Genomic DNA, 21144 nt, shown 5'->3' with positions numbered 1-21144 from the left:
AAGCTAATGTACCACACATTTTTGCGATTTTGTGGCAGTAGGGGGCAATCAACACAACTCCAGCTGTACAGGCAACATGTCTCTTCAAACCAATGAGCAAGAATTATAATATTTATTATAATTTATAGTTATTTTAATTATATACTAAATTATCTTTTTTTTAGGGACTTTTCTCAGTAAATAATGATATTTGCAATTGTTATTAACTTGATTAATTAATCAGCACATCATGTAATTAATTTGATTAAACAATTTTAATCGATTGACAACCCTAGTTAAAATATAGCCTACACTGTTTCAAAAGTATAGCCTCACTGTCCTTTTATGCATATCGTGGTGCCGTTTTGTGGTCCGTTCTGCATAACGTGGTGGCTCATTGTTGCTTATCGCAGCCCATTTGTCACGTTTCGCGGCCGAACCACCGGCCCGCTCTGTTCTCCCGATGGACATTCCACCCCTGATCGGCCCAAAAGTGCTTCGGCCCACCGGGAATCTTAAAATGCTATTCTGAGATGCGTGTTGGCGCTGTTTTGGCAGCACGAAGGGGACCTTCACAATATTTGGTGGTTTTAATGTTGTGGCTGATTAGTGTATAAAGTCATGTAAAAACACCATAAAGGTTTTACTTTATCAGATTTTGGTCATAAAAATGCTTTCGCATTTCATGTAATCTCCTTTGCCATTGTTCTTCGTGTTGGTGTGTTAGTGGTGTTTTTTTCTTTTTCTTGGCTGTGCATTATTGCCGTCTTGAATTGTAGGGCAGGCTGTCTGTGGTGCAAACTTTGGCAGCCACAGCTGAAATTATGGTCTTAGACATTTGCCAACCTCATGCTTCGTCCCCCTTTTCCCTAATGGCACCATGTTGCTGTGGAACCTGACAGTTCGCCTAAGCCTCAAGATGGCAACATAAAGACAGATTATTGTCATCACTGATTGCTTAACAAATAATTTTAAGTTTGTATTGCAACTTCTATGTGTGGAGAAAAATCTTTCTCTCATTGTAACAGTTTGTGACTAAGCTTGCTTGCAGATAATGAGATAATGTAAATTGCAAGCTGTTTCCTGTAGGTAGAGGTCCAGTCGCTTGGCATGTAGTGTTGTGACATCACTATGAAGCAGTACAGCTGTATGAAGAGGATGGAACATCAGCCTACGCTCATCAATACACGGTGTACACCTCCAACTGCAACTCTAGAGAGTAAAGATCCATGCGTAGAAGTGAGCATGAATGTGGCAAAATATTGTGGATCGCTGCTCTGTTGTAAAAAACAGGTTTTAAGCGTGTTGAAGGAATGTTCCAGATTCAGTACTAGGTAGGCTCATTCATCCCTGTTTTATTTAATTATGAAGAAGCAAAAATCACTGCTACAGTAAGGCATTTACAGTAGAAATGAATGTGGCCAGTCCAAAAACACAAATACAAAATGTTTATATTATAGCCACACTACATAAATAATATAAAGCCATGGCCAAAAGTATTGGCAGTGACATAAATGTTCTGCTTCAGATGTTTCTAGATTATTGTGCAGAGTGATCAGATGCATTTTAAATAATTGCAAAAAGCTTAATTGGCCAAAAAAAATGACTTTATCACAAAAACCCAAATTTCACTGTTTTTTGGTCCTGACACAAAATGACCAGCCAACATCATTTCACTAATCATATCAGCAGCACCTGGGAAAGTGTGGATGAGTACTAGTCAGGTGAAATCACTCAATCATTCTGATTGGATTATAAGAGCAGACTGTTTGCTCTTATAGAGGGAAGATGTGCTTCCAATAATTTTGTTCTTGTTAGCCAGGTTTACCTCCAAAGAAAGATGTGCAGCCATCATCGCTATGCATCAATATGGCCTTGCATGCAAGGAAATTGCTGCAAAGAATATTGCACCTGAAAGAACCATTTACCGGATCATCAAGAACATCAAGGAGAGAGGTTCAACTGCAGTGAAGAAGGCTTCAGGGCGCCCCAGAGGGTCCAGCTAACGCCAGGACCATCTCCTATGGAATCGTGTCACCACCAGTGCAGAGCTTGCTCAATATTGGCAGCAGGTTGGTGTGAGTGCATCTGCATGCACAGTGAGGCGAAGACTTTTGGACAATGGCCTGGTGTCAAGAAGGACAGCAAAGAAGCCACTTCTCTCCTAGAAAAACATCAAGGACAGACTGAAATTCTGCAGGAAGTACAAGGATTGGACAGCAGGAGACTGGTGTAAAGATATTTTCTCTGATGAAGCCCCCTTCCGACTGTTTGGGACATCTGGAAAATCGGTAGTCCGGAAAAGAAAAGGTGAACATTACCATGAGTCCTGTGTCGTACCAACAGTGAAGCATCCTGAGACAATCCATGTGTGGGGTTGCTTTTCATCCAAGGGAGTGGGCTCTCTCACATTTCTGCCCAAAAGTACGGCCATGAATAAAGAATGGTATCAAAACGTTCTGCAAGAGCAACTTCTCCCAACGATCCAGGAGAAATTTAGTGATGATCCGTGCATTTTCGAGCATGATGGAGCATCATGTCACTAGGCAAGAGTGATAATGAAGTGACTCGGAGATCATTATATTTAAATTTTGAATTCATGGCCATGCAACTCCCCAGATCTTAATCCCATAGAGAACCTGTGGTCAATCCTCAAAAGGCGAGTGGACAAACAAAAGCCCACAAATTGTGATAAAATCCGAGCACTAATAAGTCAAGAATGGATCGCCATCAGTCAGGATTTGTCCCAGAAGCTGATATCTATCATGCCAGAGTGAATTGCAGAGGTTATGAAGAACTAGGGTCAATACTGTAAATATTGACTCTTTGCATATATTGAATGTTTTTGCCAATAAAAGCCTTTAAAACTCGTGAAATACTTAACATTGTTTTCCAGTATACCATAGATACATTTTAAAAAATAATCTACAAATATTGAAGCAGCAAACTTTGCAAAACACAACATTTGCCAAATGTTGCCATTTGCCACTGCCAAAACTTTAGGCCAAGGCTGTACATGTTAACATGATTTTGGGGAAAAAAAATTGCTTACTAATCCTATTTGCGTGAATTTATATTTACAATATAACAATGTTTTTGTCATGACAACATAACACTGATAACCCTGTAATCTGGTGAAAGCTGAATGCTGGTAAATCCCTGATATTATCACACTAAAATCATGTTACATTAAATCTGAATGAAAAAAAGAAAGACCTAAATTTACACTATGATATTATAATTAGCCTTTAATATACATACCCTTTCTCTATTACTTTCATTTGCCTTCTCATACTAAAATTTTGACATATGCGAATTAAACATATTTCACTCCATGTCAGACATGCATAAACAGTTTGGCAGCCATAGTATTCTTCATCCTGTCTCATTCTCGGTCAGGTCACACTCATATCCTAGTCAATGGTGTGTGTGTGTGTGTGTGTGTGTGTGTGTGTGTGTGTGTGTGCGTGTGCGCGCCTCACTGCGTGTGGGTGACTAGTAGCTGTTTATATGTGAAGCCATGGGCAGTGTCTGTTTGCTATGTGTGTTGACAGAGGGATGGAGAAGTGCAGTATTCTCATCAAGAGAGACAGAGTTTAGAAAGAGAGAGAGAGGCAGGTGACACAGAATTGTAGTCTCAGGTGACGCATTTACGATCGCATTGCGCACACACTGAGGGATACATACGTGCCAAAATAATAGACAAACATGCTCCATTCCAAGCATTAGTTATGTATCAATAAAATATTCTGATTGTTTAGCACAGCTCCAGGGATGTCAGGCACAATGTTTGCTACGATCATCTTTCACTTTCATAGCATTTCAAAAACCGAAAATTACAGAATTAAAATTTTTAGGTGAACTATCCCTTTGAGTATATTGTTAGTTTTCAGTGCTAAAGTATATCCACCGGGAGGTCTGTTAATGCCGTAACGGCACATGAGGGATGTGCAGGGAGGTGGCTCAAGTAACCTGTTTTTGTTCTGCTGGATGTAACTGAGCTCTCTCAACGAGCCCTACTTACACAACAGGTGTGCCATAGAAGAGACGGGCAAAGTGTAGCAGCGTATCCTACTTATCTGTAGGCATTAGTGTTTTTGTGTTTGTGATAAAATGTTTCACAGGCATGAAATCGATCACATAGCTTTGCCATGATGAAGTCTGAGTAGCCCGGACTGTTAATTTGGCAGATTGTGACAGACTGATGCACACAACCCCAGATATACATACTCTAACTGTGTCCTAATCAGGTATCAAATTATAAAAGCTAGCCATGCTACATGTACAACGGGCTAAAGGCTCTGTGGGGTAAATTGATTTTATTTTCTACCAAAACACTAAATGGCAACAAAAACAACCACAGGACTTTCCTTAACACCTTTTTGTCACTACACACTACAAAATATTCCTGATCTATGAGATCGAAAGGTTGATTTTGTGGCAATTTGATCGAAATGTTATTTATTTATTTTTAAATAATGCAAATTTATGTGGCTAATGAAAATACCTGAAATTATAATTTGAGACACAATACTAATACTAATCATTTTCACTTTTGTTTAATGTCATTAAATCAAAAAATGTTCAGTAACTGTCCAATAACAAAGGATAGTTTTGGGTTAAAAAGCCCCCCTGTAGTGGTTAAAGGCAACTGTTAACACAAGTGGGGCGAATAGATTTTGTTATGAAAAATGTTTAAAGTGCGCTCACATTGACTGATCCAATAATAATAGAGATTCGTTTGTTTATAGAATACTTCAGATGATAAAATGTCAAATGTGTTTAAAATTAACAGGAAATTGTTGACTTTTTCTGAAGTAGTTATTTTGAGTAAGTATTATCTTAGGGGCTGTTAACACGACAACGTTTTCAACTAAAAATGGAAAACCTTTTATGCATTTTTGCTGTTCGTTTACACGACAGTGGCGTTTTGGGGCCTGAAAACGTAAACTTTTGAAAACTCCATTATGGTCTCCGTGTATACATACAAAAATGCCCAGATGTAGGGCAAAAGGCTCCCTCACCACTTTTTTGTTATTTTTTTACTGAATTTTAATCTAAACAACCTTCCGTTATTATTTCTTTTCACACAAATGATTTTGCTCCATCAATATTCAATAATGATTCCTCAAGTAGTGCCTTTAGCCCCATTGTATGCTAAACCTGCTGTATTTGTTGTCCTTCCTTCAAATATTTGATTACGCTTTGTCATGTGTACTTGTATAGACAGATGAAGACTGTAGCTCAACTTAAAAACCCACTGTAGCTCGATTATAAAAGTCCATGTGAACATACTGTTAAATGGGGAAAGACACTATAAAAACTGATTAATAAGGTGAAAGAAAGGGTTAGGGTTTGGCAGACTTTATATGCTTGTTAGTTTGATTTTATTATAATTTTTTATAAGGTGCACTCTGACCACTTGGCAGACTCTGTTGCGCAGGAGCTATTAACTTCAATAACGTTTGTTAGAGAGACCAACATAAAATAACAGGCCTCAGACATGTTCCTTTCATTGAATCCTTTGTGTATTATTCAGTAATGATGCTTCTGTAATGTCTTCAGGCTATCCCCTGCCTTTTTGGGGCTAGGTATCGATACAGAATTCCCAATTTGATTAAATTGCGATTCACATACTCTTGATTAGATTCTGATTTAGATTTGATTTTGTTACCAATTAATTTGGATATATTTCAGTCATAAAGTCTTTATTTAAATGAATGGCACTTGCCTTTGCAAAACTCGCAGCTATGATGTCATGGTGCTCTAGGTGGTTGCTAGGCTGTTACTAAGGTGTTCTAAATGGCTTTAAGTGTGTTTTCTATGTGGTTGCTATTGTGTCCTGGGCCGTTGCTAGCTGGTTTCTTACTTGCCCAAGTCAAAAATGCCCACCCCTATGATATTCTGGACTTAGGTCCCTCCTTCAATAAAACTAAAACGTGTATTATCTTTTCGTTTCCATCACACACAAATACAGAGTCTGATCTATTAGGGAAGTACAAACACACTTCTCCTCAGTAAACTGCACAATTTGAGATATCATTCATGTTTGTAGCACAAACAGTGTGAATGAAGTTACACCAAATCCCAAACCACAATCATGAGCAAAAGTAATAGTGAACCTTGCCTATGCTAGCACCGCTAGCAACACAAATTCTTTATTCAAGTATACTTCAGTAACATACTCTTTTCAACAGATTGCGCTAGCTGGTGGCTTTTGTCCTCTGATCTTAGTATTTCACACAGGATGAGACACCGACAAGGTGATACAAACTTGTCCCTCATGCATCTTTATCAATGACAGTCAGGAAAAGCTCTCGGCGTGCGTTCGTGCATTTTGAGGCACGTGGTTGTGTAAAGCATAGGCTGCGATGACTCGGCCAGCAAGAATGGTGTGAAGTCACATTGCCGGGACCTGAAGTACAGAGCTTTCATTTGGAATCCTGCTCTATTTTCATCTCTCCCCACTGAAAATTAGACAGCAAGCCTGGAAAACGCCTGTGGGAGCGAGCGAGAAAAGCAACTGGCAGAGAGAGAGAGATGGAGAGAAAGAAAAAAAACATGTGTTGACACTCCTACATGTGTCTGTGGGTTTCCCGGCCTGCTGTAGAGAGCAGCCGGAAGGAGGAGCTTCTCATATAGCATCGAGTTTGTTCAAAGAGAGGAGGAGAAACAAGGGGGGGAGTTGGATTCTGGTGGCTGTTTCTGTGCCAATGTATCCCTCACCTCCATTCCTTAGAGAAATAGATGGATAATTTGGGAGACAGTCTGCAGGCGGTGGAAATCATAAGGACAGGACGTTAGAAGGAACCATGTAGAGAGAAAAGGGGGATATTTGATGCTTTGCTTTGTACTTTTACCCATAATGGGTGAATCTCATAAAAGCATGAAGAAACATCAGGAATATATTTTACCCCCAAATTGTTGCATTGTGTCATTTTTTTTATCCCCCTATGTCATTGTTAATGTAATTATAATATATTTTTTATTAGAGCTTGTTATATTGATACTGATTTCCTGGTTCCATTAGAATTCACAAGCTCTCAATTCGATTGAATTCTGCTACGATTTGGTCTCTTAGGTAATGCTGTTAATTCTACAGGGAACCTTCTGTCTTGGTAATGTACTGGATGAAAATATTATTTTTTTTAATTAACTGGGCCCAAACTAATGCAGTTCAGTTTCTATTTATTATGGTTTCATGTTCTTAAGTAATTATTCAAGGCTAGTAAACAGTCACTAATAAAATAACAATAAAAAACAGCAATGAATAGAACTAGATTAAAATAATAGAACATAAAATGCAAAGAAAGTTCAGCACTTCTTTTTTTAAGTTTTTAACAGCAGTTTCAATTATTCAAGTGAACATTCAGAATGAAATGCAACATAAAACTACTACTGGTCTTCACTGTATGATTATAATACATTCATACTTTTTTAAAGCTACTAAAGTTATTCAGTCAAGAGCAGTGAGTGTTTTTTCATTTTCTTGTTGTTTGATTTTTATAATGACACACTAGATGGTAGCAGGTCTATTAGCTTACATTTATACTTACAAGTCCGACATTTTAATACAAATCTGCATTTTTCTCTGCTGTTTACGTTCACTTTAGGCATCACTCTCTGTGTTTACATGAATACCTCACCAAGAGGTATTTGGTGGAATTTTGAAATGTATTTGACCGTTCAGGTGCGCATTAGCACAAACATTTTCTGAATATGCGTATGTTCAGCACACACACATACACCGCCTGTCAATCAAACAGTGCGCAGTTGTTACTAGATTGCTAGCGAATTATAAAATTATGTGCTCTGGATTATTTTCAACAGCAGAAAAAGAATATACATTTTCTATTAAGTTATACAGGCCCAGGCTATCACAAATAAATTTGGTTATTTTTTCATTATTGATGTTTTAATCAGTCTGCTTGTCCAGTCGGGCAAGTAAAATTGTCTTTCACTTGCTCCTTCAAAGATCCATTTGTCCCGGATAAGCGGTAATGTCAAGCCCTGAATTATTTATAATACAGTATAGACTATATAATTTTATAATAATTATTATTTGTTATTATTTTATTTCAAATGTCAAGGGCAGTTGTTGGTATACATCATGGTAGTATTTGTTCTACTGTTTTAATTTGTTGAATGTTTTTTTTTTTCAGACTGGATGATTTTCATTGTTGAATTTTAGCAATGAAAATGAAACTTTTCATCATGTAAAGAGAATTACATCATATCACATGGGGGAGGGGGTTCTTAATTGTCAATAAAATAGCCTAATTATTGTGGCAATATTAAAATAATGTCACAATGAGAAGAAAAATGTGTAATCCTAAAATTAGCAGAGTTTTCTTTATGAAAATTCATATTTTTCCTTTTGATTTTGTGGTGAAATATGCCCTGGACATTTCAGATTGAGATTCACTCTTTTAGTGCTTCTATTTTTCTTTTTTTTTTTCTTACATTTTAAAAGGTTTTGAAAGCTTGTTGTTTTTTCATTGGTTTTTTAATGCTCTCTCTCCTCATGGGCATTTAATTGGGCTCATATTCCGCAGCCTCCCCCCTCCGTTTCCCACTTTTCTCTCCTCCACCCCTCTGATTGTAAAAGGTTTATTCAGGAAGTGCAGAGGGGAGGGAAAAGAACCCCCCCCAACCCCATGGGCATGTCGGAGGCAGTAGTCTGAACGCTCGGATTTAGCCAGGAATGCTCTACTGTACTGCATTTTTCCACACCTCCTCTCTACATTTCTTTTTAGGGGGGTCTGCTTAATGTGTGTTTTGGAGGAAAGAACGAGTGTGTGTCTGGCCATTCAGAGGACATATGCTAGGGGAAGGGTGGTTATCTGTGTGTACAGAAACCAGTGCACATGAGTGCATTCCTGAACAGTGACGGTAGGATTGCCCTTCTGTGGCCAAGAAGAACAGACTCTGTGAGAAAGGCTCGTAACAGACGACAGTATGCTTTTGGAGGGAAATAGTTTTATTACACAAGACAATGTTGTCTCTCTTTTTTTCCATCTTCCTGTGTATGTTACACAATTGTAAAGATGGTATGGCAATTTAAGCCCTGTTGCAAAACTTAGTGAGCTTCATAACTTGGCAGCATTTTAAGGTGTAAAGGGTTTGCTCCTGAAGCGAAGCCTGGTTCAAAAGGAAGGCAGCATAAGCTTACATGTTTTCTTCACAGGAAAGATAATAATGAAAATAATCTAGCATTCAATACCAACTTCAATCTAATTAGAAATGGACTATATTACCATATATATGTATATGTATATATGTATATGTATATATATATATATATGTATATATGTATGTGTGTACTGTGCAGCTTCCCATGAAGGTCCAAGAGAGCAAGTCAGCTCACTAGGTTCTGGAAGAGCTATTATTTCCTGTGCTTTTTCAATAGCTGTGAAAATCCATTCATTGTACACAGCAACAGCCTAAAAAAAATTCAAATCCATTCCTCTGACAAAAGAGACCTGACATGGCCTAAAAGGGTAGAATTGCACTGACGACAGAGCAAATCACAGGCTAACACATACGTATGTCGTTGAATTCCTATTAATTAGCCTCGAAGCTGGCAGCTGTCATCTCGGCAAGGCTCTGACCTGCTTTATTAGCCATTCGAGCCAGCTTTGGCTGCAGCTAACAATACTTTTTTGTTATAGATTAATCTTTAAATATTCCTTCGATTAATTGGATAAACAATCTTATTTCCTGTAATTTATTAAAATGGATTTAACAAACATAAATGATTAAGAGAATAATGATTCACTCATCTCACGATTTGAGTTGATTTACGATACTGTATTCACAATTTGATACTCACATTACTTAACTTTTCTTGATTCAGGCTTTGTATTATGTTTGAATGTTTGTTTTTAAATTACTTTTAATACATGCAAAACAGTTCCTTTGCTTTACTTGTAAAACTTAACAAAAATTACTGTCAGAATAGAAATATTAATAATTCTGCTCTGCTAAAAAAAAATACTATGAGATGTAGCTATGCAGTATCTTAATTTAGTACAATATTCTGTAAACTTGAATTTTCTCCCACGCAGTAAAGAGTCACTCCCGTACTTTCAACGCGGGTATTGGTCCTTTTGTGCTGATAACATGAATTCCCCATGATGTGGGGAAACCATCTAAAACACTTTAAACCTCCAGACTTTGACCTCTAAGAGAAATAACTGTCACTGTCAACACAGGATGCAGTGACTGGTCCACATTAAACTGTATCCTTATGACCGTCTTTGTTTCTAAGTGTTTATAAAGCTCTCCCATGCACTGGGAAACTTGGGTCATGTTTTTTCCGCTTTAACTTGTCTCCAGCCAAGTTATACAAACACATTTTTCACTACCGTAATGTGACTTGACTGATGGAGCTTATCCATGCACTTCACACACACCCAACTAATTGATAATTACATATATTGATAATTTTTAATATCGATTTCATCAGTTATTGCAGCACTATTTGGCCCACACAGATCATCTAATTTTAATGCAGTAAATTACCAAATAGCACAATGGTGATATGCCACCTTCTCCAGGCATGTTTGTGTGTCTAAAGGGGGCATGTTAAGGCTGGTCAAAAGCTGGACAAGGTGTGTTGTGTGCAGGCATGTAAATTCATGTTTCAGGTGGAGATCTGAATTACAACCTTGATAGATTTGTACGATACTTATTTACTCTCTCACCAGGGTTTTTACAGACATGGAAAACTTCAATATATCAAGGAAATAAACATTTGGAAACAAATAAAATCTTAGAACAAAGTATAGTTAATTCTTCTACTTACCGCTTTTTCTCGTGCTGACTCAAATTTTCTAATGTGGGACTGTCTGTTTTTCAGGGGCATGCAGCCTCTTTTTCTTAACACATGGACAATCTGTGTCTGTGTGCTTCATCACTGAATGCTCCTCAGGTTGACTTTACTAAAGAGTGTTACAAAGCATTCATGGGGCTCGCGGTTAAAAAGAGTACACTTTGAAAAGCTAGGGGACATGACTTTGCGCAAGACATACAGGCACGTGGAAAATACACTAAGTATACCCTAGCCTTTGGTCAAGGAAAGTTCTGATGTAAATATATTTTTTCTACTTGTGCTTTTTCACAGGCTCTTGTTCCTATGTTGAGTAAAACCCTCTAACGAGCCATAGTGATCGATTTGAGCAAATCATTCTTTTGAGTTGGTTCTTTTCAATGAATCAAACCAGTTCACAAATGTATTTAGGAGATTCATTAGCAAGTCTTAATTTGAATGATTTAAAAATATCTTATCTAGTAATCACAAATAACTAGAAATGTCATGGAAAAGTAATGGAAATTCATTGGTCAAAAAGTGTGGAACGCTGTTGCTTTCTTCATCCATTTTTGCTCATTGTATCCGAACAGTCTTGCCAAAATCCATGTTTCATATGTATTCTGTTTGTTCCATCATCTGGCCCCTCTAATCCCATTTATTACCAAAACACACACATGCTTTAATTTCTTTTGTCGCCAATCTGTTTGTTGGTCCAGGGGAAGTGTGTCAGTGTGACCTATTTAGCCCCTCTGACCAAGATTAAAATATTACTTGAAAGCGCAGCAACTGATTGGCTGTTTGGGCTATCTTTAGCTGTCCGTCAATGTCAAATCCACAGAGCTCCTTTTTGTATTCTCTCTCCTCGAAACATCCAACGCTTAATCATTAATCTCTCAGCTTTTTCTCTCCACCATTGCACACATTAAATTCTCTCTCCTTGCACAGCGCGTTTGTGAGCGTGCATGTATTTGTTCACGCTCTGGGTGTGTTCCCAATGGTTGAGAGCAGAAAATATAAAAGGCTGCCTCCATGTTGTATTTTCTCTCTCTCTCTCTCTCTCTCTCTCCCTTCCTCCACAGTCATGGTGGCTTTGACTGAGGATACAACTGCTCGCCCTTGTGGTCAAGCAAAGTCACTGCGGCCTGTTGCGTTGTTTCTGTGAGGGTCAAGCTTTGCTATTGGACACATTTCTGACATACAGTCTTCACTATTTACCTCTCTGTCTTATAAAGTTGCTACATATTTAATCATTCAAAAACTGTGTATCGGAACCCGTTTTAACATTTATTTCTTAAAACTTACTAGTAAGTTTTAAACTGCAGGATGCAATTGAAATAATTGAAAGTTCTAAGAAAAAAAATACTTGCCATAGACCACAACACTAAAAACGAAACATCTGAAAACACAAATCCTAGTGTTTTAATGTTTATCCCTTAGAAATGAAAGAAACAAACTAATTTCATATGCTGTTCCTGTTAACCAGAGCCCTTGATGTCCGCAAATAGGATTTTATGCCTCGGGGGTTGTAATGTCTCAGTTTTATGCCATGAATCATGGCTGCTCCTTTGAAAAAGAGTAATTTCCTGTTTACAATTCTAGCTTTAATCACCCGAGTTTCACAGTAACTGAAAATGTACTCTCTCCCTCTTTGTAGTGACCGTGAGGTTACATTGCCCTATTTGTGTACTATCATACCTTGGGTCTAGTGGAAAGATAAACTAACACTGTTTTTCTCTCTGTTTCCTCGCAGGCATTGTGGATGCACTTAGATGTGTGCAATGAGTGCTGTGGCTGACATGTCTCAGTGTTTTGGATTGCTGTGCTCTGGACTCAGTAGGACAAGAGACTCCCAGCACAGAACGTCATGAGCATAGCCATCCCAGTTGGGGTGGACACGGCCAACACCTCTTACCTGGATATGGCTGCAGGCTCAGAGTGAGTCTCTCTCTCTCTCTCTCTCTCTCTCTCTCTCTCTCTCTCTCTCTCTCTCTCCACTGGCTGTCCTTTCACATTTACTCAGCGCTACCCTTTGTTTCATTTTGTTATTTTTTCTGGTTGCAACAGCGAAGCGAAGATATATGTAGATTTGAAATTTTTCCTGTCCGCCACCTGTCATCTCAAAAACGTCCATTCTCTTTGACTTCATCTCTCTGCTTCCTTCTTACCAGAAAGCATGTAGTATTGCATCCATATAGATACATTTGGTTCTCCTTGAAGGGATAGTTCTGCCATCATGTACTCCCTTTCATGCAAATTCAAAACCTTTTCATGAAATTCAATAATTGCTGGAACTAGATTGTGTACACCGGATGCCGAATAGACCACTTCAGGCTTCCAAACGTTTTTACGATCAAGTGAAAGTCCCCCATTATGTGCCTCATGCCAGAGTCCACTGTGTCTGAAGCAAATTTTATTGGATCGTGGTGGTTTTAATTCCTTGTGGACATTATTTTATTCATCTGTCACTTTTGAGATTTTTTTTTAACTAAATCAAACCAGATTTAGTTTCAAAGTCTTTATCCAAAAAAGACTTTAAACGCCTCATAATAGGTTTCTAATGCCTTTTATTACATTTTAACCTGATTTTCGCCATGGCAATAGACAATGAAGCTGGTGTGTCACTAAATCACAAACAATTTTCTTTCTTATCAGAAAGCACGTTGTATTGCATCCACATAGTAACATTCTGTTGTCTTTAAAGGAAAAGTTTGCTTAAAAATGAAAGTTCTGCCATCATTAACTCTAATTACCTTCATATAATTCAAAAACTGTATGCTTTTTGTCTTCCAGTTGAACACAACAGTTGTTCAGCAGAATTTCCAAGCTAATATAAAAGGTCAGTGGGGACTGGGGCTGTAAATCTCCATAAAGAAAAAGAAAGCAGCATAAATGTAGCCTATGTGACTTGTATGTTACATTTCATGTTTTCTACAGCCATATGATAGTTTAGTCTGAAGAACAGATTGAAATTTAAAGGGGTATAAAACACTAAAACATGTTTTTTTAAAACTTTCTATTTTAATAGCTCAAGTAACTATTCACTTGCATTGTATGAAAGGAGCAGCTTGGGCATTTTACTAATTAACTCTCCTTATATTCCACAAGATGAAAAAACATGTTTGAATGGGTAAAAGCGTGGGTAGATGATGACAGAATGTTCCTTTTTATTCCATGAATATTACAAAATGTATCATGGAAATTGACTTTTAATCTGCAGTTTGGTATTTTAATTTGTTGAATCAGTAGGGCCCCTTTTACACCATGTATTAACATGCCTTTCATGTCCGGAGAGTATATGGATATTCTTTGGCTGGATTGCAGCTACACCTACATATCCACTGTGATCAGATGCAAAATGGAACACACAAATTACATATTACAGGCTATCTTTTAGGAAAGTTTAAAAACATAAATAACTCCATCATTTCCATCATTGAACATATTTTGCTGGCTGCCAAAGCAAAATTTCAGGTCACTGAAGCAAATTTTATGATTTTCATCTCACGTTCTGCACTTCGTTATTGCTAAATATGCTTCTCATCTGAAATGCGCGAGTGAAGCCTGGTTTCACGTGAATGTTGTGCGGGCCACATATTGGAGAGAGATGTGATCGAGTGGGATTTAAGAGAAACGAGATATTCAAAGTGTATTCCAATGAGATAATTAATGTGATAATGTTCTTTGACAAGATTACAAGACGGCAGTGTCTGTTGTGTTCACATTGCGATGGCAGAATAAGCAGAAAAGGGCAAGAACACACAATACAGCACTTTAACAACGGATGACTTTACCATAAACTCATCACATAGTTGATCACTTGTGTCGTTATATTCCATTATTTTCCAGATAATGAAAAAGCTTTTGCATTTACACCTTTGAATGTGGTCAAAATCTGTTCCTGACCACCTCCAATAGTCTGAATGTGGTTTCATTGATCCTATCACAATGTGTCTTGGGTGCATTTACACCTGTTATTTGATGTGGTCAAGATCCAATTGATAGCGATCCGATCAATGAAAATGCAGGTTAATGTTAGGTGTAAATGGGGACTATGGAAGTCTTGAGCATTCAGAAGATTTCTCCCACATACTGTTTTTTTCACCACACAGACACTCTGCTGTTAAATGCCTAATGGATTTTACACTGTACACTGTTAGTTGATCCAAACGGCAGACCCCTCCCCTCTGCAGCATGCGCTTGAATGAAAGTCGTAGCCCCGTCTCTGTGCCCTCGTCGCCATTGCCTCATCACTGTGTTGCCATGGTGCTCTCGCCTGCACTGTGCAGGGCCTGTTGTCTTGGCGACCGGCTGAAAGACAGCTGGACCCTGGAGCTTTGGCTTGCTTAAGAGGCCTTACTGCCATGTAGATTTACATCCAGTCTGGGTTTCAGAGTCTTTGTGGCGTCCATACACCTGCCTGCATGTGCATAATTTTCTCTAACAAGCGGAATCTAACAAGCTTTAGGAAAGATCTCCTTCTATCCCTTTTAACAAAAACATAAGAAAAACACCACATAATGTAAAGAAAATAAGTTGATATATCATTTATTGGTGTCACATGGTGGTATTCCAAACAGATCTTATCCTACCGCATCTCCTCCGTGGCTCTTGTTCCTGACATTACTCCTCAGTCAGGGTCAGCCCACCCTGGGCCTGTGGCAGAGGTTACCATGGTTACCAGGCATTGTGCATCACCTTGATGTCAACAGAGAGTCTGTTAAAATGCCATTGGACCTGAAATGGCTGCTGTAATCCCCCTAAACCTTGTTTATCCCAACATAGGGCTATTTTGGCACGTTTAAGGTGACTTGCATTAACATTAGACTCATGTAATGTGTGTGTGATTGTATATGTATATAATAAATGGCAAATGTGAGCCTTTGAAAGTGATCTGGATTTCAACAGGTGTGTGAGTGTGTGTGGATTGTATCTATTACAAATTAAGCTGTCTCTGGACCTGTGGGCTATGATTAGTGCATACATACCAGTTACATCTAATTGGAGCTTCAATTACTGTAGCACTGTCCTTTCCTTCTCTTCATTTCATCTCTCCATGTTCGGTGCCCTGCAGCCTGCTGCTTTTATTTTTCCTCTTGCCTGATTTTCATTCTCTGAAGTCCTCACTATTATATTGTTAATAATAATACTATTATTAACAATCTTTCCCTCTGATCACTTTTTTTTGGGGTTTTTTTTTTTCCTTGACCCGCTGTAAAAAAGTTATCTATGTAATGTGGTCTGTTGTTGTGATATTTGATATTTAAGGCCATTAATAGCCATTTTTGCACAGACCTTCAACCTCATAACATTCCACCCCAGAACATTTTTAATGTAACTGGGTTGAATCAACATCGTACAAAACATTTACTCAGTAACGTCATCTTTTTAAATTTTATGAATATAAATGTTACATTATTGTGACCGGGTTAAAATATTGTTGGGCTTTTGGATTATGGTTAGCAATGAGAAATAGCAGGTTGGTACTATGTAGGGATGTGCAAAACTACATTTGAAGTCAGAAGTTTACATGCACTACAGTTTTAAGTCATTAAACACATTTTTTAACTGCTCCACAGATTTCATATTAGCAAACTATAGTTTTGGCAAGTCGTTTAGGGTGTCTACTTTGTGCCAAACATGAGTCATTTTTCCAAAAATTGTTTACAGACAGATTGTTTCACTTTTAATTGACTATATCACAGTTCCAGTGGGTCAGAAGTTTGACATTAAGTTTAAGTTAACTGTGCCTTTAAGCAGCTTTGAAAATTCCAGACAATGATGTCAAGCATTTAGGCAATTAGCCAATTAGCTTCTGATAGGATAGGAGGTGTACTGAATTAGAGGTGTACCTGTGGATGTATTTTAAGGCCTACCTTAAAATTCAGTGCCTCTTTGTTGACATCATGGGAAAATAAAACATAATCAGCCAAAACCTCAGAAAAAAAATATTGCGGACCTCCACAAGTCTGGTTCATACTTGGGAGCAATTTTCAAATGCCTGAATTTACCACGTTCATCTGCACAAACAATAGTATGCAAGTTTAACCCCCACGGGACCATGCAGCCATTATACCTCTCAGGAAGGAGATCCATTCTGTCTCTTAGAGAGGAACGTAGTTTGGTGTGAAAAGTGCGAATCAATCCCAGAACAACATCAAAGGACAATGTAAAGAGGCTGGAGGAAACGGGTAGACAAGTATCTATATCCACAGTAAAACGAGTCCTATATTGACATAGCCTGAAAGGCTGCTCAGCAAGGAAGAAGCCACTGCTCCAAAACCACCATTAAAAAAAAGCCAGACTACAGTTTGCAAGTGTACATGGGGACAAAGATCTTACTTTTTGGAGAAATGTCCTCTGGTCTGATGAAACACAAATTTAACTGTTTGGCCATAATGACCATCATTATGTTTGAGGAAAAAGGGTGAGGCTTGCAAGCTGAAGAACACCATCCCAACCGTGAAGCATAGGGGTTGCAGCATCATGATGTGGTGGGGCTTTGCTGAAGGAAGGACAGGTGCACTTACAAAATGGATGTCGTAAGGAGGAAGGAAACATTTTGTGAATATATTGAAGCAACATCTCAAGACATCAGACAGGAAGTTAAAGCTCATCGCAAATGCGTCTTCCAAATAAACCATGACCACAAGCATACCTCCAAAGTTGTGGCAAAATGGCTTAAGGACAACAAAGTCAAGGTATGTGGAGTAGCAATCACAAAGCCCTGACCTCAATCTGATTGTGAGCTGAATGTGAAATGTCAGTACATTGCATTGAGTGACCAGCCACTCTCGGAGGTAGAAAATGTGGGATTCCTGCATCTCCTCCATGTTCTGGAGCCCAGATATGATGTCCCAAGCCGCCGCTACATGACTGACATGGAGCTGCCTAAACTACACGACTCCGTGCAAAAACATATCCACAGCCTACTGCAAGCCTCCTCTGCGTTTAGTTTCACCACGGATATTTGGACAAGCAGTGTTAGCCCCGTGTCGCTAATTAGCCTAACCTGCCAGTGGATAGACGAGAGTTTCACGCCGCAACGAGCCATATTACATGCGAAACAATTCCACGGCTCGCACACCGGCCAGGCTATAGCGCATGTGTTTGAGGAAATGCTCCAGACATGGGGTATACCTAAAACATCAGTACATGTTGTGCTTCGTGACAATGCCAAAAACATGATTAAATTATATGACTAAAGCTGTTACCTGTAAATTTAAATCATGTTTTTTTTATTAAGTACTCTGTATCGGCGAGTACTGAAATGCAAGTACTCGTACTTGTTTTCCAAAAAAGTGGTATCGGTGCATCCCTATTTGACAGTTATGAGTTTCACATCTTGTGAACTGCTGTCAAACTCTCCTTTTCTGTTCCACATGTGTAGATTTGTATACTACATTTATAGCGGTTACTAATGTTTGGAATTGCGTGAATGCTTGAACCTTCAGTACTTCACAATGCTGGTGAACAGGCCTGTGTGTACACAGATCAGCGTGTCACCGGTTCATTCTGAAGCACACACAGATCATGTTTATCAGCCTTTGGCAGCTAAATAATCAAATATGATCATATCTCCATTTGGATGTTATTTTGATTAATTATACAGCCCTGAAGGATCGGGAAATTAGTTTACTGATGCACTCTTAGAAACTTAATGGGCCAAATAAAAGGCTCATTAAAATATTCACGATATAGTTCCAATTTTATATCACCATCAAAATCTTCGCAATTATATCATGGGTATTCAATGTATCTCACAGCCCTAATCTTGTCAACGAAATCAATGAAGAAAATGTTTGTTGACTAAATACTTTTTGATTTCGTCAACAATAACAAAGATGAGACTAAAAAGGCACATCATGAAGGTTATTTAATTATTTAATTAAAGCATAATGTTGACAAATATATGATGATAATAATTATACTGCAAGATATTTGTGCAAAATATAAACAGAAGAATAAACATCTTGATAATCTTTAAATAGAAGAAGATATTAGATATGGATTCATTCAATCCCATTATCAATTATTGGGCATTTCTCCGCTTGAGCTGCATGAGTTTAACTTGCTTACAACGGCAAAATTTAACACCTTAAAATGTGGTAAATTCCTCATTCAAACACATCCTATTTATACATGAGATTCATCAATATATCCACAACATTTGTGGAACAACTTCCATCTGCACAACGAAAACGAATGAATGTGAACTTGAACTAAATGATGCTCTAGTCAGAATATGCGTAATTTGTGTTGCGTAACTTGCATTGTGAATACACTGTTTCCATAAGAAACGCACTACACGCAATGTAATATACTTTCACGGAAAAGTCTCTATAGCATGAAGAATTCAGAGTACAGTAGGCTAACATCTAAAAAGTAGCTAATACTTCAGCCTATTCATTATTATTTCAGGAGCTTAGGTTTTTCACAACAAGGACAGTAGGCCATTGTACATATACACATTCATTTATACTGTGTGTTTGACACGTGTTTACATTAGAAAATGTTTATAAATTGTTTTCTAAATATTTCAATATTTGATTAAAGTTTGGTCTGCTACAGTTTGACACTTTTTTTGTCTATTTTGCATGTCATCAATAAAAGACATTATTTTCGTTGAATAAAATTGTATGTAATTTTTGTTAAAGTGACTAAAATGAATGAAAATAACGAAATACGAAAATATTGACTATTTAAAGGACCTTTTTGTCAAAAGTTTGTCAAAAAAATGAGCACGCCAGTTGATAAAGCAAGTGAAACTGTAGGCTTAATAAAACTGTAAACTAAAAACATAAAACCAGCAACAATGGGAATAAAATATACTTTTTTAAAATGTGAAAATACGTGAAAAAACATATTAGTAAACATGCACAGTGACTTCCCCTGACAATGGATAGCGATCAGTAAACAAACGGGTAATGTGCGATTCATAAAAGCAATACCCCTACCAGACAACATATAGTAACCAATTCCAAGCATTATAGTAGGCCAAATGCATAACAGATAAACTTCTATCCAGACTGCAGCGATGCCATCCAAACCTGTGTGATTGTGACTGACTGAACTGAACAGAGTCCTCAGCCGGAACATGTGACAACTGGCACTTCTTTCCTGTGTTTAAGGACATGACGTCATGACGCAAAGAAGATCGACACAAGCCACCGATTTCACACCAAATCCAACAGCTCAAAATACAAATACAAATGATCACCCTTTGATCTATATCAGCAACAAGGAACCCTCAATAGAAGTTGATCAGAAGATCTGAGCTCTCTGGTTGGGGAGTAAGGGTGTAGAAGGTCACTGATATATTGGGGCATTAGACCAGATAGTGCCTTGTTGACAATAATCAGAATTTTTAAATAAAGAAGAAGCTAAAACGGGAAATGTGAATCACATCATGATCATCACCCACTCTGTGTATGTGTCTAGTAGATGACAGTGAGCAGAGCACTCTGAAGCATGCAGCGCATACAGACTATATATTTATTTGAATGCAATCACAGCTTTTTGGGGTTAATCACACTGGGCCATGTAGAAAACTGCTTGTCTGGAGTTGAGAAACTACAGCCAAAAACACACAGAAACACTAAAATGAAAGCTTGATTTAAATTAGAGCCTGACCGATACTGATTTTAGAGGGGGGAAATTCACAGATTATCGATATGGTTGCTGATATAATTCATGTTTTGTTAAAGTGACTAAAATTAATGAAAATAACGAAATACGAAAATATTGACTATTTAAAGGACCTTTTTGTCAAAATATATATATAAAAAGGTACTCAAAAGGCTGGTTTCTTAAATATTTTTATCAAAGAATGCTTGACATTATTATTATCATGAATTCTAGAAATGAACACTAAGAAAATACTGACCATTTAAATAAAGAATAAATAAAAATAAAATAGCTAAATAAACATCAGTACTGAATGTTCAGTATCAGTCAAATGCTGACCATTAAAATAAAGAATAAATACAAATAAATAGCTAAATAAACTTCATTTTGTTTAGTATATATATATATATATAGTATATATATATATATATATATATATATATATATGTACACAGTATCTCACAAAAGTGAGTACACCCCTCACATTTTTGTAAATATTTGTTATCCACTTTTCATGTGACAACACTGAAGAAATTACACTTTGCTACAATGTAAAGTAGTGAGTGTACAGCTTGTATAACAGTGTAAATTTGCTGTTCCCTCAAAATAACTCAACACACAGCCATTCATGTCTAAACCGCTGGCAACAAAAGTGAGTACACCCCTAAGTGAAAATGTCCAAATTGGGCCCAAAGTGTCAATATTTTGTGTGGCCACCATTATTTTCC

The 21144-nt window shown here is 37.6% G+C and overlaps 1 protein-coding gene across 5 annotated transcripts in view; it reads left to right on the top strand.

Annotated features, from left to right (window-relative positions):
• Positions 1–21144, top strand: part of kmt2e (lysine (K)-specific methyltransferase 2E) — a 48094-nt gene that overhangs the window by 3929 nt on the left and 23021 nt on the right. For all 5 annotated transcript variants that reach the window (XM_052120519.1, XM_052120517.1, XM_052120521.1 and 2 more), the window contains exon 2: positions 12543–12727. In XM_052120519.1, coding sequence (XP_051976479.1) covers positions 12657–12727 — 71 coding nt within the window. In that variant the 5' untranslated portion in view covers positions 12543–12656. The remainder of the gene's footprint in view (positions 1–12542; positions 12728–21144) is intronic.

The sequence above is a fragment of the Xyrauchen texanus genome, chromosome 47, assembly GCF_025860055.1.
Source record: "Xyrauchen texanus isolate HMW12.3.18 chromosome 47, RBS_HiC_50CHRs, whole genome shotgun sequence".
NCBI classification, from domain to species: domain Eukaryota; kingdom Metazoa; phylum Chordata; class Actinopteri; order Cypriniformes; family Catostomidae; genus Xyrauchen; species Xyrauchen texanus.
Note: the sequence above shows the minus strand (reverse complement) of the source record. Positions and strands in the feature narration are given on the sequence as shown.